Source organism: Leptonotus elevatus, chromosome 14, assembly GCF_054856555.1.
Source record: "Leptonotus elevatus isolate MCC_2025b chromosome 14, RoL_Lele_1.0, whole genome shotgun sequence".
NCBI classification, from domain to species: Eukaryota; Metazoa; Chordata; class Actinopteri; order Syngnathiformes; family Syngnathidae; genus Leptonotus; species Leptonotus elevatus.
In genome coordinates this window covers 5,751,242-5,771,374 of record NC_141252.1, presented here as the reverse complement: position 1 = coordinate 5,771,374, position 20,133 = coordinate 5,751,242, and the positions used below count along the sequence as shown (strand labels likewise).

The 20,133-nt window shown below is 46.4% G+C and overlaps 1 protein-coding gene across 1 annotated transcript in view; it reads right to left on the bottom strand.

The window, feature by feature from the left end:
* The window catches only part of syne2b (spectrin repeat containing, nuclear envelope 2b), a 91,413-nt gene that overhangs the window by 816 nt on the left and 70,464 nt on the right, over nt 1-20,133 (bottom strand). Inside the window, exons 93-114 of the mRNA XM_086095147.1 lie at nt 19,848-19,995; nt 19,678-19,772; nt 18,379-18,610; nt 17,538-17,732; nt 16,830-16,937; nt 16,132-16,302; nt 14,096-14,254; nt 13,306-13,466; nt 13,014-13,176; nt 11,100-11,287; nt 9,049-9,199; nt 7,662-7,844; nt 6,754-6,891; nt 6,480-6,674; nt 6,136-6,400; nt 5,624-5,727; nt 5,405-5,546; nt 3,921-4,159; nt 1,971-2,171; nt 939-1,067; nt 635-853; nt 524-564 (exon numbers count right to left, since the gene is read on the bottom strand). Of these exons, the coding sequence (XP_085951273.1) occupies nt 524-564; nt 635-853; nt 939-1,067; nt 1,971-2,171; nt 3,921-4,159; nt 5,405-5,546; nt 5,624-5,727; nt 6,136-6,400; nt 6,480-6,674; nt 6,754-6,891; nt 7,662-7,844; nt 9,049-9,199; nt 11,100-11,287; nt 13,014-13,176; nt 13,306-13,466; nt 14,096-14,254; nt 16,132-16,302; nt 16,830-16,937; nt 17,538-17,732; nt 18,379-18,610; nt 19,678-19,772; nt 19,848-19,995 (3,627 nt within the window). The remainder of the gene's footprint in view (nt 1-523; nt 565-634; nt 854-938; nt 1,068-1,970; nt 2,172-3,920; nt 4,160-5,404; nt 5,547-5,623; nt 5,728-6,135; nt 6,401-6,479; nt 6,675-6,753; nt 6,892-7,661; nt 7,845-9,048; nt 9,200-11,099; nt 11,288-13,013; nt 13,177-13,305; nt 13,467-14,095; nt 14,255-16,131; nt 16,303-16,829; nt 16,938-17,537; nt 17,733-18,378; nt 18,611-19,677; nt 19,773-19,847; nt 19,996-20,133) is intronic.

The following is a 20,133-nucleotide window of genomic DNA, read 5'->3' as shown; positions in this document are numbered from 1 at the left end:
ATATCTCTGCTTCCACATCAACCCTTAGAAACGGCCATCCGTGCCCTTGCTCACAACTGGGCCGGATTGCGCTTTTATTTTGGTCAGTCAGCCAGTCGGTCCAAAATTCTGCAAGAGCTCACAGGAGGGAGCACGGAAGTGCAACTCTGGCCTCCCTTCACTGGCCAAGTTTTGTTTTTCACATTTTCTTTTCAAATCCCTCCATGGTCTTGGCCCGCCCACCCAACTTTTGTGAGCGTCTCCATGCCGACGAGCCTCCAAACGCGACTTCGGTGCCAGACTGGGACCCAGCCTTTCTCCTTTTACTCTTCTCTTTCCTTGCATCTCTCGCCCTCCCTCCCTCCCTCCCTCCCTCCCTTTCTCTTTTTTCCTTCCTTTGTATTTCTGTCCTGCTGCTAACTCGTCACTCCCTTCTTCTGATGTCGTGTTGCGTCTTCCTTCCTTCCTTTCCCCCTCCCTCAAGCAGTCATTGCCAACACACAACCTTCCCATCGGTTTTCTGGCGTTAGAAACAAGAAAGTACCTTCTTGGCACGTCCGCCTCTGCTGGCTCCTCTTCTTTGTCCTGAGAACAAACACACGCAAAATGTCAGCGTCCGGCAGAGGCTGGCGTGCCGTTGAGCGCCGCGGCCTACCTGCTGCCGTTGGAGGGCGCCGAGATCCCGGTCGAGGCCGGCGAGACGTTTGTGGACGTGCCTGAGCAGTAGCTTCATCTTGTTGCCAACGGCGTGAACTTTGTCCCTGGCCTCGACGCAGTCCTCGTGGTCGCGGCCCGCGTCTAGGAGCAGCTGCGCGCCCACGGCGTGCAGCGACGAGGCGGCCGCCTGATGACCCCGCAGCTCCTCCCGCAAAACCTGAGGGGGGGGGGGGGGGTGTTGTAGGACGACCGTTGGGGAGATGCGCAGGAGCAGATGAGGCCGGCACGCGCTGCTCACTTACCTCCAGCGCGTCATGCTGCTCCAGCAGGCCGGCGTACGTGGGCCGCGCCTGCCGCGTGCTCACCGCGCCGACTTTTTGTTCCACTCGCGACAGCCACAAAAGCAACGAATGCAGCGACTCGTGAAAGTCCTGAAAAACAACAAATTGTCAACTTGCGTCCTCGCCTTACGGAAGGAACACGGCCGATGTCGGTACCAGATGTGATCGGGCTGCCAGATTGTATCGGGGGTCGCCGACCGATGACGTCACGTGACAGGATAGGCTGGAAATGACCCGTTTACAATTGTTCAATGAAGTTATATGAAAAACATATCCGGTTGCTGTCAAAATATTGGAAAGAAAATATTAACTCATTTTGCTCCCAAAAATGTATCAATACATTCTATTCTATCTATAACGCTGTAAGTGTCCCAAAGACATATTTATGCATTTTTTAAAGTTGTTTATGCTAGAGCATACAGAAGGCTTTGATGCAGCCTCTCAGAACGGTTGAAGCAATGCTAGTTTTTACAAAAACGGCCAGCAGGTGGCAGCAGAGTATAAGAGATCAGCCAGGGCCATGTTGCAACAAGCTCTTTTCCCCAATGTTTTGAACAGGTTTGTGAATGAAACTTAGCTATATTCTTATGCTAATGGCTGCAAAAGCGCTAAGGAAATGCGTGATTCAGATGTGTTCACTTCGGTTTCTTTTTTCACGAAAACAGCCAATGATAATAGGGACACATTGGCAATCGAAACGGACAATATTTGTCACATTTCAGGCAATTAATTTGAGTATTTATCATTTATTCAATCTATTTGATTATTTATTCAATATATCTTGCTTTTGTATTCTTAGGTTGATTTAGGTTTTTACAATTTCAGTCCATACATTTTGTTATTTCAAGGATATCTTAATATTTTCTTTCCAATGTTTGACGTCCACTGCATAATTTCCAGCCAATTATGTAGCGTGACGTGTTCATTAGGCGACGCCGATACCATCAGGCAGCCCGATCACATCTGGTCCCGACACCGACCGTCTTTCCGCACCTGACACTGCAGGAGCGCGGCGTGAAGCCCCGCCTCCCAGCGCTCCAGCGCACCGCAGGCTCGCATCCAACTGTGATTGGCCGAGGCCAGCCCCGCCTTCAGGTCCGTCAGCCGCTCGCCGTCGGTCAACAGTAAGCGAGCGCTGGCCAGGTTGAGCGAGATCAGGGCGCGTTTGTGGACACAGAAGGCCCTCTGCATCTCCTGCGCTTGGCAGAACAACAACAGAAGGACCGTTGGGGCTCCTCAAGTGCATGTCAAAGGTCAAACCAAAATGCAACAGTAACACAAGTTCCTCTCAAATAGTTGGCCGGGTTCCGATGCAGCTTTTTTTGGCTGTACTCGAAGAAAGTTGCAGGGTTGGTTTTTTTTGCAGTTTAGTAGGTGCAAGTGGCGCCGGAAGGCAAATGTCAATGCAATGTGCTGATGGCTTTTCTATTTTCACAGCTTGGAGGTGGACAGGAGGGTTGTGCAGAATTAGGCATGTTTTGGTGACGACTGGTCACACTTTTCAGACACTTTGAATGGACAAAAACATGATTAGGATGCTTGCCTTCTTCCATCAATGACGTTGACAGGGTGAGGTGAGGGAAAACGGCAGGCCACGCCCAAAATGTGGGTGGGACATAATGTGTGCAATGCCGTCATCTAAAAAGGTGTGAAACGTTTTTTAGGGGGGTGAATTTTAGTGCTGACGTGGAGACCCTCACAAGTGTTCATGTTCAGCTCAATCTTAAACCCTTTCAGACACACATTTTTCCTGCCGGTTAATTATAAAAAATTTTAACCGATTTTGACTCTTTTTCCACATAAGAACAACATGGAATTTTTTGGGGGGGGTTATCTCATGCTTTTATTTGTTATAGTGGACCCTAGGATAGTACGGCTGTCACGTGTTGCAAACTTACCAAGCTTATATGTAACATTTTTTAATATGAACATCATGCAAATCAACTTGTGGTTTTGATTGGTTAGTTGGGATCCAATCACGAACCAGGAATGGTATCGTCTATTGGTTTAGGCGGGCAAATATTTCATGTCCACTGCAATCATCTACGGGTCCGACCGAAGGGTTCATTTGCTATCGCAGCTCTCACGCTGCTCAGTCAAAGTTCAACGTGGCAAACAAACTCTCTGAAGATCTGAAAACAAAAAGCTCTTGCCCAATTTTTTTTTTATGCCATAGCACGAGTACACCCCATCACACGCCTCACACCTGTTGATGTTCTCCAAGAGTGGAACGCAACAAAACGGATTATTAAATAATGATGATTCGTTTTGTTCCTTTCATTATTTTAACCAAAGCAAGGTAAAAAAAAAAAAGCTGCCCAAAGACAACTGGGACAGGCTCCAGCACACCTGGGACCGTCGTGGGGATAAGCGCAACAGAAAATCCAGGTAACGGTTTTGGGGATGGATGACGCAGAAATAAGACTTGGCCGCGTCTTTGTCCTGTGCTCCACGCGGCTTCGCGGCGCAAACTATCATCATCCATGCAGTTGACAATGTGGTGCGTTCACCTGAAAGTCATGTTTTGTTTTTTTCTGATGAAGATGTTGAAAAATATTTGCTGAGATGATAGATAGGAGTCATAACTGCCGCAGTGGCCAAAACGTTCCTAGCCAACCTCTGGCAAACCACGCCCCCAATTTGGTCGGTCAGGCTCCATTGAAATTCTTTGGACAGTTTACAAGTACATTTATTAAAAATGGTTGTTTGCTGGATTTATCTTGAGGCCTGTATGCTTTAGACTCCATACTTGTCAATATGGTGAACAGATCCTTCCACTTTTGCCTCCGTCTGGAATATATCACGCTTGCATTGCTCCAAGAACACTCACTGACATGCTCCGGTACCCTCATTTACATTCTAAGTGTACAGAAGGATGTCCATTCAAATTGAACTGCACTGATATAAACTAACCACCAGACAGAAGACAAAGCGAGTGTACACCTTGAGCATCCTGACGTTGCCTTCAAAGTCTTTGAGGCCAGTGGAGGGCGGGATCTCCTGCAGCGCCTCCAGCTCAACCAGCTTCCTGTCCAGCCAGGAAGTGATGTCACGCAGCTCAGCGTTGAGCTTGTGCCATTGCTGCGGGTTGCCCAGAGGCACCTGCGCCTCCTGGTGGACCTCCTGGCGGACATCCTGGTAGACCTCCTGGGCCTGCGCCACCTCCCAGTGTTCGATCACACCTGCATGCGACCAGAGAGACTCCATTGCATCACTATAGCCAGGCATTTTGAGTCCGTGTACCAGAGAAACTCAAAATTAGGCATGAGCCCAAATGTCATTGTGACGGGATGATAAGTCCGCAACAACTTGTTTGAAAGGTTTAAAGAGCATTTTTATTCCACTGAAAATAATCGGCTTTATTCTTAAACAAATGAATAAATATTGAGTACCGACCGATGCTAACGTTCAACTTAACCTTCTTAGTAAGTCACAACGTCTCTTTTTACAACAGACCCTGTAGGCTATTCATGTTTGCCTTGGTGCCAACTAATGTTAATTGTATCTGCCATTTTTAAATGTAGTGTTTTTTAGTCCAGTTTCAATCACCATAGTTAGTTTTTTTTTTTTTATCAAAGTTAGTCAATCTCACATCCCAATTTTATTTAGGCCATTTTTAGTCAACTATAAACAAACATTTTAGTCTATTTTAGTCCAAGAAAAAAACTCATTTTATTCATCTAGTTTTAGTCAACAAAAGCTGTCAACATTTTAGTCAGGACAATCATTTTACCCCTGGATTTTTTTTGTCAGCAGATTATGTTGAAATTAAAACTATCCATCCATCCATCCATCTATCTATCCATTTGAAGAAAAACAACTTAACACACAATTCCAGTAAATCAACAAGTGGCTACTATGGCTGCATGCTACGAGCTAGTAAATTAGCCAGCATTAGTTAGCGGTCGGATGAACATTATTGTTGGAACGTTATAGCCGTTGGATTAATGTTACGTTATAACTATAATTTACTTATTTTTAACCTTTTACCGTGAATCCACCTCCTGTCTGTCCCATGGGTTTGTGCATGTTGCACTCGCTAGCTGCAGATTTGAAAGGGGGTGTGTCACATGACAGTGTCACAGGCGTGACAGATTAGCAGAGACAAGATTTGACAAAATTATATAATTTTCGTCTTGTTTTTGCTCAAACTAAAATGTCCATAGATTTTAGTCCAGTTTTTTATTCAGTACATTTTCGTCTCGTCTTCATTAATGCATAGTGATTTTGTCCCACTTATTGTTCATTAATGAGGGCTTTAGTCGGGTGATAAATGTGTGTTGGCGAAAAGATTTTTGTTTCGTTTTCTTTGACGAAATGAACACTTGTGCTAACTGGCATACGTGTCGTTTCTTTTCCACTCGGGTTGTGGGCGTCGGGGCCACGATGATGACGACGATAGGGAGCGGAAGGAGATTTGCTCTTACCCGTCCCCACGGGCTTGTGTGCGGTGCCGCCGCTCAGACCCGGCAGAAGCGGCGGGCCTTCCGCTTTGCGCTCGTCCTTGAGGATGGACTTGACTCGCTTGACGTCGTCGATGCTCCCGCTGCACTCGGACATCAGCTTGACCTGCCCACGTGAGCGCACACGCCAGTGTCAACCAACAACACGACAAGCCGTCCTCTCACGTGCATTCGTTTGCTTACGTAGCCGGGCCGGTGGAAGGAAGTCGTGGCGACTGTTCGGCTCCACGCCGTCCTCAGCGGGGAGGGCGGTCCATGCCAGCTTGGTGTGTCGCCAGCTGACGTCACTGTGGAACCACAGGTGGCTAGCAATCAGTTATATTTACTTCCTTGCATTTACTTGAGTAACTCTTTGGAAAAAAAAATACTTTTAAGAGTAGTTTGAGCACACAATACTTTTGACATTTACTCCAGTAGATGTGTGAAAAAGAAACGCTGCTCTTACTTTGCTACACTCGAGTCATTAGCGTTCATACATTGCATTTAGCGTATTTTTACGTAAGCGCTCCGCTTGACTGACTGTGTGGGACACGTTGCTTATATGCAGGAAATGCGGCCCTGTTTGAAGACTGGCAGGCATGATGAGAACCCGAAAGAGTCAACAGAAAGATGACGTTTTGGTGCAGCAAAATCGAAGTAGATTAACAAAAGTATTTTTGTTTAGTAAACTCCTCTCCCCACCGCTCGGCTCTTACCTGAGAGGGCACTGAAGAAGGCGAAATCTTCGTTGTCCTCACGCGACGAGGATCCTCCCACGTCCACCGTGTGGTCCCACTCGAGCGGGATGGAGTCCACACTGACGGGCTTTTCTCTTCCAGAATGTTCCAAAGGCGGCACAAGGAGATGGCACGAGGCCTGCCGTTCGCTGCCGTCCTTCAGCGGGTCAGTCCACGAAGACGCCGCACCAGCTGCTCTGGGGGGGTTCTCGGGTGCGGACAGCTCCTCCTCCAGCACTTCAATCTACAGCAAGACGAACGTTAGAACTGGAGAAAAGGTGCACGTTCTCCATGTTGCCCACGAGGCCACTTTGGCTACTGACCGGACGGCGGAAGACTAGACGTTGGTGAAAACGTGCCACGCGGCCAAAGACTTCCTGGCAATACGAGTGCAGTTCTTCCAGTTCGTCCTCGATGAGTGCCCCGTCCGGAGGAGCGCTCTTCTGGATCAGCTTCTCTCCAAAGACAATGAGGGCATCAATCTTGTTGGTGTTGAGCGTGATCTGGTGCTGGAAGGCCTACGACACAAACCAGAACAAAACTTTGCTTTGAGGGGTGTCGCCAGAGATCAAGCGGGGACCGCTGGCCCCTCAGTACCTTCAGCCGCCTCATCTTATCTTCCATGTCACTCTCGGAGAAGTGCTCCACGTTGGTGAGCTGCAGGTCCATCTCCGTCAGCCACATGAGGATGCTTTCGCGAGTACCCTCGAAATCTTCTCTCTGCGAAGTGAAGTGCTGGACAACAACAACAACAACAACAACATTCAATGGTGGCGTCAACAAGAGCTGCGTTAGTCCATTCTCCAGCCAGACCACTGTAGCCCGCAATGACAGAATTGAGCTAAGTGGATTCTTCTCCATTGGTGAAGACCCGATTCCAAAAGCCTTCGTCCTAACTTTCAGGTGTGGAGTCTCCCTACTTACGATGCCTGCGGCGGACCAACGCTACGACAATGGAGGGCGGTCTCTCTGGGTCCAAAGTCGGTAAAAAGGGACTCGACTTGAAGACAACAATGTCCAAATTGGCTTAGGGTTACCCCAAGTCTGGGGCGCTATTTGATAATCAACTCCTTCAAACCTCAAGTTGATGTTATCTCCAAACAGGTGCAGCAAAGATTGTGCCTTGGGGTGCAAATAGAAAATGTCATGACTCTGTGACAAATGGTTGCAAATGTCTTACTCTGAAAATAACAAAAACAAGCAAAGAAAAAAATGGATCGTCACAGAAATCTGACGATGGTTCCTTCGAGAGGCTGAAACTGCAAATGTGGGCAACAACTTGATCTTTAAATGACTAATCGATCATCAAAAACAATGAATGGTTCATTAGAAAGGAATTGAAGCCAGAATTAAGTTTTTGTCTGAGGCCAAACAAGCATTGTGAAAATGTGGACTGTCGTCGGATGAGCGTGACATGCGGCCGGCCGAGAACTCGGCACACGTGAGTAGCGGATGGCAGCCGGCGAGGATCGTGGCTACCTCAGGCAGCAAACGTTAACGCTCACCTTGAGTCGTCGCAGCACGGCGGCCACCCGCCTCTGGAGGCCGTCCCATCGCCGGTTGCCCTGGTTGGCCTGCAGTCGGAGCTGGCTGGCGCCGTCCGTTCGGTTCTCGCGGGCCAGCCGGCGGTACTGCTTGTTGAGCAGCTCCAGCTGAGTCAGACGCTCATGCACCTGGCGCTGGAAGGCCTGAAAATGACGGTAGGCCGCGTCATGTGCTGGCTTTTGCACAGATAATCGCTAGCTTTATCCCTCCTCATCATCATTGTGGTCCATTACCACAGCGCTGCTACTGTCCTGCCGCAGTGGGGCGTATTTAGAGAAATAGTCATGTGACGTCTGGATCCCGATGGACTTTGTAGGAGCGAGCTAGGCCAGGGGGCTCCTGTCCGGCATGTTCTGGACGTTTCTTTCCCCCAGCACACCCGATGCATACGATCCGGACGCTTATCAGGCTCCTGCAGAGCGTGCCAAGGAGCCCATCGTTTCAATTAGGCGCTTTGGAGGCAGGAAACATCCAAAACATGCAGGAGGGTGGCCATCAAGGAGCAGATTTGGACACCCATCAGTTGAAAGGGCCAACCAATCAACCAGACTTGTCACATTTTCAGACTGGTTGGTGCTCAGATTGCCATCGCAAGCATCTTTGATTCTCTTCAAGGTCAAGATGCGGTAGGAGATTGGATAAATGTAGAGAAGTTGCCCCATATTTACTCTTAATAGTATTGCAAAGCATTTATTTAGCGGTATAACCTTGTTTGAATGATGTCAATTGAAGTCATCTGTGAAGAGAGTAGAGCCCTGTGAGAAAGAGCATGACTCATGCTCCTGCAAAACGCAGCAGTGCGCTTAACACAAGATAGAGGCTGAAAGACTTTGCGGATGAACTGTTGAACTTTGACAGCGCCAGAGACAGACACATCTGTATTATCTGCACAATGACTCATATTTAATGTTGCTGCTGTGTGCCCCGTCCCCTTTAGAGCATCAACGACTGTAAGCAGGGACCACCCTAAAAGAAATTAAAAGAGAGGGCTGGGCAGAATGTTTTTCCGAGCGGTAGGAGATTATAACTGTGCACATCTCTGTCCGTTCTCCTCGCGAGCAAAAATAATCTCTTGTCTTCCTTCCTTGTCTGTTGGTTATGAAATGTTCTAGGTTGACTGAACCTGACACCACTTTTGCTTTGACATCAAACTGATATCAGCACCACGAGCATTCACGTAAATGACAGATAATTCGCAAGCAAACCAACACGGACCGTCCTTCTGATGAGGACGACTTACTCCGCATCAGATTTGTTTGCCTCAGTATCGCTGGCTGGTATTGGCAGCCTTCACAAGTAGCCAATACCTTGAAACGCGGCTGATACCTGCTGTGTCGGAAGGTTCACCTCAAACTTCTTGAGCTCCTCCTTGGCGCTGGTGTAGAGGACGTCAGCAGAGTCGGGATTGGCCGCTGTCAGCTCGGCCGCCGTCAGCCAGTCCTCGAATGCGGCAAAATCGTCCAGGAACGTGCGCCACAGACGGCACGTCTCCTCGATCCTGAACCGGCACAAATGCGCATTTTCACTCAGACTCCGAACGTCGGCTCAACTGGGGCTGCCATTCATTTGTTGATTTTATTATTTGTTTATTTTTTTGCAAAACGCTACTAACCCAATTCCAAAAAAGTTGGGATACTATATTGTGAATAAAAACTGAATGCAATTATTTGGAAGTGCCAAATTTCAATATTTTGTTCAGAATAGAGCACAGATGACAGGTCAAACGTTTAAACTGAGAAAATGTTTTATTTTAAGGAGAAATTATGTTGATTGTAAATTTCATGGTGCCAACAAATCTCAAAAAAGTTGGGACAGTTAGCAATAACAGGTTGGAAAAGTCAATTGCACACAATTACAAAAAAAATAATATATATATATATATATATATATGGAAGACCAGAAGCCAAGATGGGTAGAGAATCGCCAATTCCTCCAATGTTGCGCAGAAAGATAGTGGAGAAATATCAGAAAGGTGTTTACCAGCGAAAAATTGCAAAAATGTTGAAGTCATCATCATCTACAGTGTATAACATTTCAAAGATTCAGAGAATCTAGAACAATCTCTGTGTAAGGGTCAAGGCCCCCCCCAAAAAAAAAAAAATCATACTGAATGCCCATGATCTTCGGGCCCCTAAACGGCACTGCACCGCAAACAGGAATGCTTACTGCAAGGGAAATCACAGAAAGGGCTCAGCAATACTTCCAGAAAACCAAAACAAAAGTGGAAACCTGTTTTGTGTCACGATTGGAAGTTCTTTGTGGAAAACTGGGGCGCTATACCATACTGACTAAAGAGGACAAGAATGAGCCAAGTTGTTATCAGCACTCAGTTTCTAAGCCTGCAGCCTGCATCTGTGACGGTATAGGGTTGCAGGAGTGCGTGTGGCATGGGCAGCTTCCACATCTGGAAAGGTCAATGCACAAAAGGTATATTCCGATTGGAGAACAACATATGCCGCCATCCAGGCATGATCACTTTCAGACTAGATCTTGCATTTCTCGACACGATCATGCCAGACCACATGCAGCGCCAATTACAACATCATGGCCGCGTCCGGGTATTGAAATGGCCAGCCTGCAGTCCAGTTCTAGAGCACATTCGGCGCATCATCAAGGGGGAGGTGCAACAAAGGAAGCCCAAGACAGTTGAACAGTTTGAGAGCAAGTAGTAGACAAGAATGGGACAGCATTCCTATTCCTAAACTTGAGAAACTTGTCTCCTCCATCCCCAGACTGTTGTAAGAAGAAGAGGGGATGCCTCACAGTGGTGAAAACGGCCTTCTCCCAACTTTTTGGAGATTTGTTGACACCATGGATTTGAAAATAAACAGTTTTTCCTTAAAATGAATAAAATATAAAAATTTGGCACTTCCACTTAATTCCACTTCAGTTTGTATTCACTATTTGTAAAGTGTCCCAACTTTTTGGGAATCGGGTTTGTAAAACCTTCCATCGCTTTCCTAAAAACCCAGATGTCATTCCCAACAGACGTGGGCCAAGTGCCGGTTTCGACTGGTTTTGAAAAGGTTGCGCTAATACTGGCTGTCACCGTAATCCCCTTTTCTTTTGCTTTCTTTCTACGCAGGGCACAATATGATGGGCTGCTTGCAGGGTTGAGCAAACCAGCCGCCTCACTCAAGTTCATCGCCTCGAATGTCATGTTTGGGTTAGCTTTTTGTTTGTTATGGCTGAGCTTGTTTTTGTCTGGGGTTGGTGTTCCTGGTTGCGTCCCTTTTCTAGTTATGTCTAACCACGTCCACATGTGTGCGTCTTCCCTTCCGCAGGTGTGTCTCAGTGTTGCTGTAGTCTGTTGTGTTTGTCCAGTCGGGGTGGCTGCATTGCCTATGTCATTTCTGTAACGAAGCGCTTTTATTAAATGCACGAACACTTCCTGCTACCTCATCCTCCTGTCCTGGGAAGCAGCGCAGATGTTCTTCCAGCGTCGGTCCAGACTGTGGGCGGTCTGCAGGATGGCGTCGCGCTCCGACTCGCTGCCGCAGGCGTCCACGTCACGCACAAGCTCGTCGCACAAGCTCAGGACCGACGCCACCGTGGCCGCGTGATCGTCGATGTCGCACTGCGCCTCCTGCGGGGCCAACGCCGTTAGCCTCATTAGCACACCTTGCTTGCACATGCCCCTATGGTCAGATTATTTGCAATCTTTTTTTGTCCAAGCCTTTTTGTTTCTGAATAAAGCTGGAGAAGCACAACGTCTCATTTTTGCTTTCGCTCTCAGCCGGTTACCAACAGTTCTCTCAAAATGTGTACTTAACGTTTGTGGAATAAGATAACATTTTGCGGTTGAACTGTTTAACTTTGACTGTGGAAACTTTCAGTGCCGAAAAAAAACATGTAATTGTAATATTATTTGCACAATGATTCAAATGCGGGATGGTTTTAATGTTGCTGCTGTGTGCCCCTCCCCTTTAGAGCAGCAACGATTGCTTCAACATTGATATGACATTAGTAAAAAGTATGTACTCTGTCGTTTAAAGCCGGTACATTTCCATCAAAAATGAAAATAGCAATAGTTATTCCTGGAGAAAGACAATTATTCACAAATGATAGACCAATATTACTGCTGCCACAGTTATAAAAAATTATATCTTTTTTTTTTCATACAGACGGGACAATTTTTTTTTTAGAAACATAAGCTTTTAAGTGAAAATTAATATGGGTTTAGACGGACCACCTCAATGGCAGTTATGGAACTCGTAGAAGCAATATCTACTAACATAGATAAAATATTTACTGTTGGGAATGTTATAGATCTTAAAAAAAATAAAAAAGGATTTGATACCATAGATCATTATACATTAATGAATAAATTAGAGAGATAGGGCATAAGAGGCTTAGCATATAAATGGATGAAAAGTTATTTGGACAATAGATATCAGTACTTGCAGTTAAACAATATACAATCAAAACACTTCAAGATCACTCATGGAGTTCCACAAGGGTCTGTGCTAAGCCGGAAACTATTGATATTGTATATCAATGATATCGGTTGTGTCTCAAAAATATTCAAAAGTGTTTTATTTGCTGATGACAACTCTCTACTGTTTAGGAGAGAAACTTCTGATTACCGTGGAGAATGAATTGAACACTTAAAAAACTGGTTTGATTTAAATTCATTATCATTCAACTTCAACAAAACCAAGTTTCTAGTTTTTGGTACTAGACAAAATCACTAATCAAGTCAAAATTATGGTAAACTCAATTGAAATAGAAAGAGTGTATGAAAATACATTTCTTGGAGTAGTTATTGATGATAAATGATGTAACACATAAATATGTCAAAAATTATCGGGATACTCTCTAAAACAAAGGATGTCCTGAATAAGAAATTATTATTATTACCCTTCCTGACTCATTGGAGAAACACATAAAACAAATACCAACCCGGTTTTCAAACTGCAAAAACGAGCCAAAAGAATGATCAAATAACGCAAAAGCAACACATTCACTATTTATGAAATTAAATACAATTACATTTGATAACTTAGTTGAGTTTGAAATAGCACAAATAATGTATGAAGTATACAACAATCTACTCAGAAGCTATTTGAAATTAGAGAGCGTCCTTATGACATGAGGCAGGGGTGGCCAAGTTTGGGCATTGAGAGCCCCTATCCAGCCTGCTTTCCATGTCTCCCTCCTTCAGCGCAGCTGAATCGAATGATCAGCTCATCAGCAAGCTTTCCCACGCAATTTCTGCAGAAATTGCACTTAGTCTAATTTTTAGTGAGAATTTTGGCCACCACGAGTTATTATGAACGAACAACCAAACGGAATGAGCGCTTCCGACCCACCTGCTGCCGCTGGAGCTTGCGCTGGATGTCGTCGGCGTGGCAAACGTGGTAGACGAGCGGCTGGGCCAGTTGGGCCTCGGCGCCGGCCAGCCAGGCGCGCAGCTGGTTCATGTGCTCGTCCAGCTGCTGGACGGCCGCCAGCGTCTCCTTCAGCTTAGCGACCCTGAAAAAGAAAACAAATTCATCACTTCAGGTTACTCAATAAACGTAGACGGTGCCGGCGGTTTCGGTCCCAATGCATCTCTTCTCGTCCGTTTTGCGCGGTGGCGCGCGAAAGCCGAGCGGCGCCTACCTGGCCTGGATGTGTTGGAACAGGTGCTGCCATCTCTGGTCCACGCGGTTGACGGCGTCGTTGACGCTCTCTTTGCTTTTCTTGCTGGCGTCCATCTGCTCTGCCAGCTGCTTCAGGTGTCGTTTGTTCTCACTGAACAAGTTCATCTCCTCCATACAGTCCTGGTTGGCCCGCAGCACACAAAGCGTTAGCATCCAGCGGGCTGAGCCTTTAGCCATGTTGACAAAGCCATTTTTGTGGCAATGCTGGACAAATGTTATTCGGAGTCTTTATTAGGATTCCGTCGGATTCCACGTTACTTACAGTATTGGCACAATTTAAGGTTAAAGATCAACTTTTCCCCATTCATTTTCAATGGGACTGACATTGAACTTTTTCTACGGCAGAGCAGTACTAATCAAGTGGGCGGAGCTTACTTTGTTGGTTTAACACCAAATAAATCAACGGTCAAGGCTGACCTCCATTTAAAATGTGATGATGTTAAAAATACACTTTGAGCCTTGACATGCAATTCAAGACAAAAATGGTGGAATTTTGGACTTAAAATGAACATGTTATGCATTCCATGGTTTGTCAAGTTTCGCATGATCACGAAAATGCAATCAATCTCCCATCATGTGGTTTGTCTGGTATTTCAATATCAGTGGGGATTTGATTGGTCCATTTTTTCCTTGATTTGAGTGCAACTTGTCAGCAAATGACGACATGGTGGGTGGGATGTTCCTTCATTTTGTTTTTCAAGCCAATGTGCAGAAGTGCTTGAGAGCGACATGGCGGCCAGCGCGTTCACCTTCTTGAGCTTCTCCACCATCTCCTCCATGTTGAGATGGGACGCGTCGGCCATCTTGTTCTCCATGTGCGCCAGCCAATCACACAGCTCGGCGTTTTTCTCCTTGAACATCACCCACGCGTCGAGCCGGTCGCCGATTTCTTGCTTGCGCAGGGACACCTGAACGTACACACAAAATGACTGACGCACAACAAGCGCTTTATGAAGCTAGCTAGCACGTTAACCCGTCTTTGGACGAGACGCTAGGCTGGAAGCGCCACAGCGCTCCCTGGCTGCGCTTTTGCCGATGGGATCAAGCGTTGACTTGGGGCGAAAGAAAGGCGGGGTCAACAACAGCCAATCACAGGGCACACAGGGAGACAGAAAACACCCCCACCCTCTCTGCTACCACCTTCTGTCCCCCCCCCCCCCACTTGCAGAACTTTAAAGTGGACTGACAGATGCCGAGAAGCGCTAAAGTCATTAAAGTCTTAAAGGCTCTCACACCACTCAACTAATTCTTCCTCGGCAGGAAAGCCAGCAACTGTCGTCATCATTCCTTTGAGCGGTGATGGATATACATACATATATATGGATATATGGATATATATATATATGTATATATATATATATATATATATAGATATATATATATATGGATATATATATATATAGATATATAGATATATATATATATATATATCCATATATCCATATATATATATATCCATATATATATATATATATATATATCCATATATATATATATATATATATATATATATATATGGATATATATATATATATATATATATGTATGGCTATATATATATATATATATATATATATATATATATATATATATATATACATCCATCCATCCATCCATCCATTTTCTGTACCGCTTGTCCTCACAAGGGTCGCGGGGGTTGCTGGAGCCTATCCCAGCTGACTTCGGGCAGTAGGCGGGGTACACCCTGAACTGGTTGCCAGCCAATCGCAGGGCACACAGAGACGAACAACCATACTCACAATCACACCTATGGACAATTTGGAGTGTCCAATTCACCTGCCATGCATGTTTTTGGAAAGTGGGAGGAGAGTACCCGGAGAAAACCCACGCAAGCACGGGGAGAACATGCAAACTCCACCCAGGAAGGCCGAAGCCCGGACTTGATCTCACAACCTTTGCACTGGGAGGCGGACGTGCTAACCAGTCAGCCACCGTGATATATATATATGGATATATATATGGATATAAATAAATAAATATATATATATATATATATATATAAATATATACATAGATATAGATATATATATATAGATATAGATATATATGGATATATATATATATATGGATATATATATATATATGGATATATGGATATATAAAAAAAATTTACAATCGATTCATCTATTGGTTATTCAACTGATTCATCGACTAATCGGATTCATTTGACATTTTCCCCCCTGAATACTGTTAAACAGTCATTGGTGTTTTTTCGTACTTTGCATTCGTATAGTGATTAAAAAGAAAATGTGGGTTGATGTTGTGCTATGTCACCAATTTGGCTATTGTTTTCCAAAGTAAAAACTGATTGCTTGCAAATGTCTTATTTGATCAAATACAGAAGATAACCTAACTTTGCTCATAAAGGACGACAGAAATCAGTCAACAATTACTGATGACATCAGAGGACTTAAACAAAGTTATTAAAATAGTTGTTAATTAATTGGATAATGGATTATTTGTCCATTAATAGATTCATTTTGACAGCTCGACATTAAGCTGACCCGACAATCAGCGTGGGAGGGCCACCTGCCTCCATCGATGAGGTTAGGCAGAGAGGTGAAGAAGGACAGACAGACAGACAGACAGACGCTATTTTGGGGGAGATGTTCGAGGGAGGGAGGTCGGGAGGCCGATCAGAAGTGAGAGACAAGAACGTGCAGTCCTACAAGCGTCTCGCACTTCAACTAGCGGATGCAGAGCCAGCAAAAAATTGTTGAGGCAAAATCCAGATTGAAACGTTTTGTGTTTGCGCCATTCTGACCTTGAGGCACAGCTCCTCCCAGTGGCAGCGAAGGTGTTGGACGTGCTCGTGGACAAGCAGGACGTCGTCGGCCATGGTATACTGGCTCAGGTCCGTCTTCATGGCGCTCAACTGGCTCAGGCTGTCGGCCCAGTCGTCCAGACCATCCTCAGGCCACTCCTCTTCCTCCTCCTGCATACCAAGGTCCGCCGTTAGGACATGCTGAGGTCAAAGTCACCACTTTGTGCCTCTCCGCTGCTCTGGGACGGCCCGCCTTAAAAGGGATTGTGGGGGGCGGGGGCGGCGGCAGGATAAAGCCTTTGACGGGTCAGGAGTGGTGTGAGGAGTACAACAGACTGGTCTCAATCAACAAAATCAGGATTAGGATTTCTGTTGTGGAACCCAAAGTAAAACGCTGGGCCTCCGGTGTGAAGAGGACTTCTTTGTGGACCAAGACCATCTGATGTCACAAGGAGTTGCCAGAGGTGGCAAATCCAAGTCCACAAAGTAAAACACCCTGCCACAGTTTGGCTTTAGCCTCAGGTGCGAAAGCCAAACTGTGGCAGGGTTTTTACTTTCAGGTGTTAGCTAGCTAGCTCCCTAGCTAGCTGCCATGGTGGGTGCACGTTTACCTGCTAGGGAGCAAGCTGGCTCTATATGTATAGACGATATTTTTTGCCAGCGATGCGTGTGCACGCGCGTGCGTGCGTTCTCGTTACCTCAAGGCTGGTTGTCTGGCACTCGGCCATGGGCCGGTCCAGTCTGGTCTTCATGTCCTTCAGCTGCAGCATCTTGTCCTCCAATTCGGCCTCGCAGCGCTCCCAATTCTACAAACAAAAATGGCTTCTCTTTAAAGGCCTGCATACTTTTCTACCTCAGCAAGCAGCGACTGGCGTTGCTGAGCAACTCGACAAAAACTTGACAAAAGGGACGATGACAAGGTCACATTTGAGTTCTAATCCATTTCCTGTCAGGGGAAAGCAAGTCCACAAGCGTCCATACGCCGACACTGACTCGCAGCAAACCTTTCAAAAGCAAATCTTGGCAACAATTTTCAAAAGGAGCCCCACCCGGCTTGCTTCAAACTCAAATATTTCCGCAACATTGCTTTGTCTTCAACACACTCACAAGTAGGGCTGGGTATCGATTCACATTTCCTCAATCAATTCCATTTTGATTCACAAGAGTTCAGTTTGATTCGATTTCGATTTTTCTGGATTCTCAGTGATGATCTTTTGTTTTCCAAAATAAAACATTTGCAAACATCTGCTTTTACTTTGGAAAACAATGCTCGCGATTTTGGATGTTCCCGAATCATCATCAGCTGATAATTTTTTGCGTCTCAGTTCAACAAGCTGCCTGAAAGAATGTCGCATTTGCCAATTCAGGGATGCAAAGTCAAAAAAGCCTTTGATGCGACTGAGTACCTGCACAACGGCCTGGGCCAGGTCCAGCCGGCGGGCCAGAAGGCCGTGGAGGCGGTCCCACTCGTCCTGCAGCTCCCCCAGCTGGGCCCGGAGCACGTCCTGCTCTTGGCGCCGGGCCGCGGAGAACAGCCGGCCGCCCAGTTCCAGCGTGCTGGCGAAGGTGCCCTGCCGGCGCTGGAAAAGCAGCCGGGCGTCCTGCCGGTGGTACGTGCGCAGAAGCCGTGGAGCTCGTCAAAGGCGGGCATCATCACGAGGGCTTCCGCCGGACAATAAACAGCGAGTCCAACCTTGGCTTGTGAGCAAGCTAGCGGCGCCCGCCCATTTTTTGGGACGCCAGTGAGCGCGCAACTCAAGTTGCTGACTGGGGCCATTCGATGGGGAGGAGCACAAGCGCGAAGCAAGCGCATCAAACTCCAAAGATGTTGGACAAAACGTTTGTACCGGCAGCCTTTTTCATGTCGGATCATCTTAACCAGAGGTGCCAAATCCAGATCCAGAAAGTAAAAACCCTGCCACAGTTTTGCTTTAGCCCCAGGTTCTAGTTAGCTAGCTCCCATGGTGCTCATTTACCTGCTAAGGAGCTAGCTAGCTAGAACCTGGGGCTAAAGCAAAACTGTGGCAGGGTTTTTACTTTCTGGACCTTGATTTGCCACCTCTGGACTCTCTTTCAGTATATATTATTATTATTATCATTTAAAAAAAAACACCACCAGTTTTTGTTAGCTGGTTTGAAGGCTCTCCTTGCTCACATGCAAGGGCATCATCACTATGCCCAACCTCTTTTATAAAAAATAAAACAAATACACGTGAAAGCTTGCAAGTAGACAAACGGCACGCGCACCTGCAACTGCCGCAGAGATCGCCGCGCGGCGCCCAGGCCGCCGGGAAGGGGCCCGGATCCCGGCAGGAGGTCCTGCACGTCGGCCAGGAAGCGCTGAAGCTCCCCGAGGCCGCGGCGGTACCGCTGCCAAAGCCGGAGCTGGTCCTCCACCAAGCAGCGCCGCTGCTCGGCCCGCCGCGCTGCGCCGCACCACTGCTCGCGCAACTGCGTCAACTTCAGGATCAAGTCTCTCCTGAGGGGAAGACGGCGGAGGCCAGCAACTGTCACCACCACCTCTCCGTTTTGTCTTCAGCAATTTATCTGTCTTGCATTCCCGTGTGAGAGAAGAGGCGTAGCACGTTCAAATCCAAAAGTCTTCCTCAATTCATTCGTTTCCAAGTTGGAAAGTTACTTTTGAGGATATAGGCAGAATGCCATCATTTTGTGTGATTTATGTTGACTTTTAGCACCCTCTAGTGGTGAAGATATATTACGTCTGACTCGCGTTGATGTCACTTTTCAATGACACTCCTGAAGAGCAACACCAGAAGTGGCATATCCAAGTCCAGAAAGTAAAAATCCTGCCACAGTTTGGCTTTAGCCCCAGCTAGCTAGCTTCCTAGCTATCGCCCTAGGTAGCTCCCATGGTACACATTTACCTGCTAAGGAGCTGGCTAACTAGCTAGCATCAGGCGCTAAAGCCAAACTGTGGCAGGGTTTTGACTTTCTGGACCTGGATTTGCCACCTCTGAGCAACACATCATACTCGGTGGAGCACGTAAATGACTATTTGTGTTCAAGTGCATCATTTTCTGTCAGCTATAAAGAGTTAAAAAAAATGTAAGAACAAGTCATTGAAGATGTTAGCATTTGCAGCCAATTTGCATGTTCTCAAACTTTTTTCAGTTAAGTACCCCCTAAAAAGCGCAAAGCATTTCTGATGAACTCTATTTGTATTTATGTGGTCCCTTGAATTATTTGGAAATTAAAAAATATAACAAAAACAAAAGAATACATAAATAATATAATTATAAATAAAGATTTGTGCACATACAGATTATTATCAACTTTAAGTGTCATCTTTTAGAATCATAGTAAAGCACTGCTCTCCAAAATATAATGAACTGAATTTTCAAGAAAGTTTTCAAGTGATTGACAGGTGATTCTCGGTGGCATATGCCAAGTTGGCTCAAACCATTCTGCTATGGGGGGAAATGCTGGGTTTTGAGGACACTGAAATTCAATTGCCTACTGAATATAAAATTCATTTTAGGAAACCCGCTTTGCCGTGGAATTTCTCAATTAGTGTCCGTTTATCACCTGTGGTCCATGTCTCCTCCGTGCAGCAGGTGGATCACGTCGGCGATGAGGGAATGAAGGATCTGGTGCCCTGAGGACTCCTCCACCCGGAAACGCTGACAACACCAGCACCAGGTTAATCGGCCGGTCAGCCATTTTTGCAAGCACGTGACAGAGACGGCCACGCTTACCTTGTGAGCGCGGAGCTGCTGCCGGAGCCCGAGGTAGGATCCTGCCAGGTCCACGGCCAGATGCTCCTCCATCCTCTGCAGGAAGGACATCCAGCTCTCGCACTTTTGCTGGAAACTCTGATGGCGCAACGCCTCCGCCTGCAGCTCGCTGGTGGCCGCCGCGTGGCAAACCCGAAAACAACAACAAACATGGCAAAGTCACTCGCTCGCCGCATGGTCACCACCGTGGACGTTTGCGTTTGCCTGGCGGAATGCCAGCGTTTAAGGTTCAGTCTAGTCAAGGACT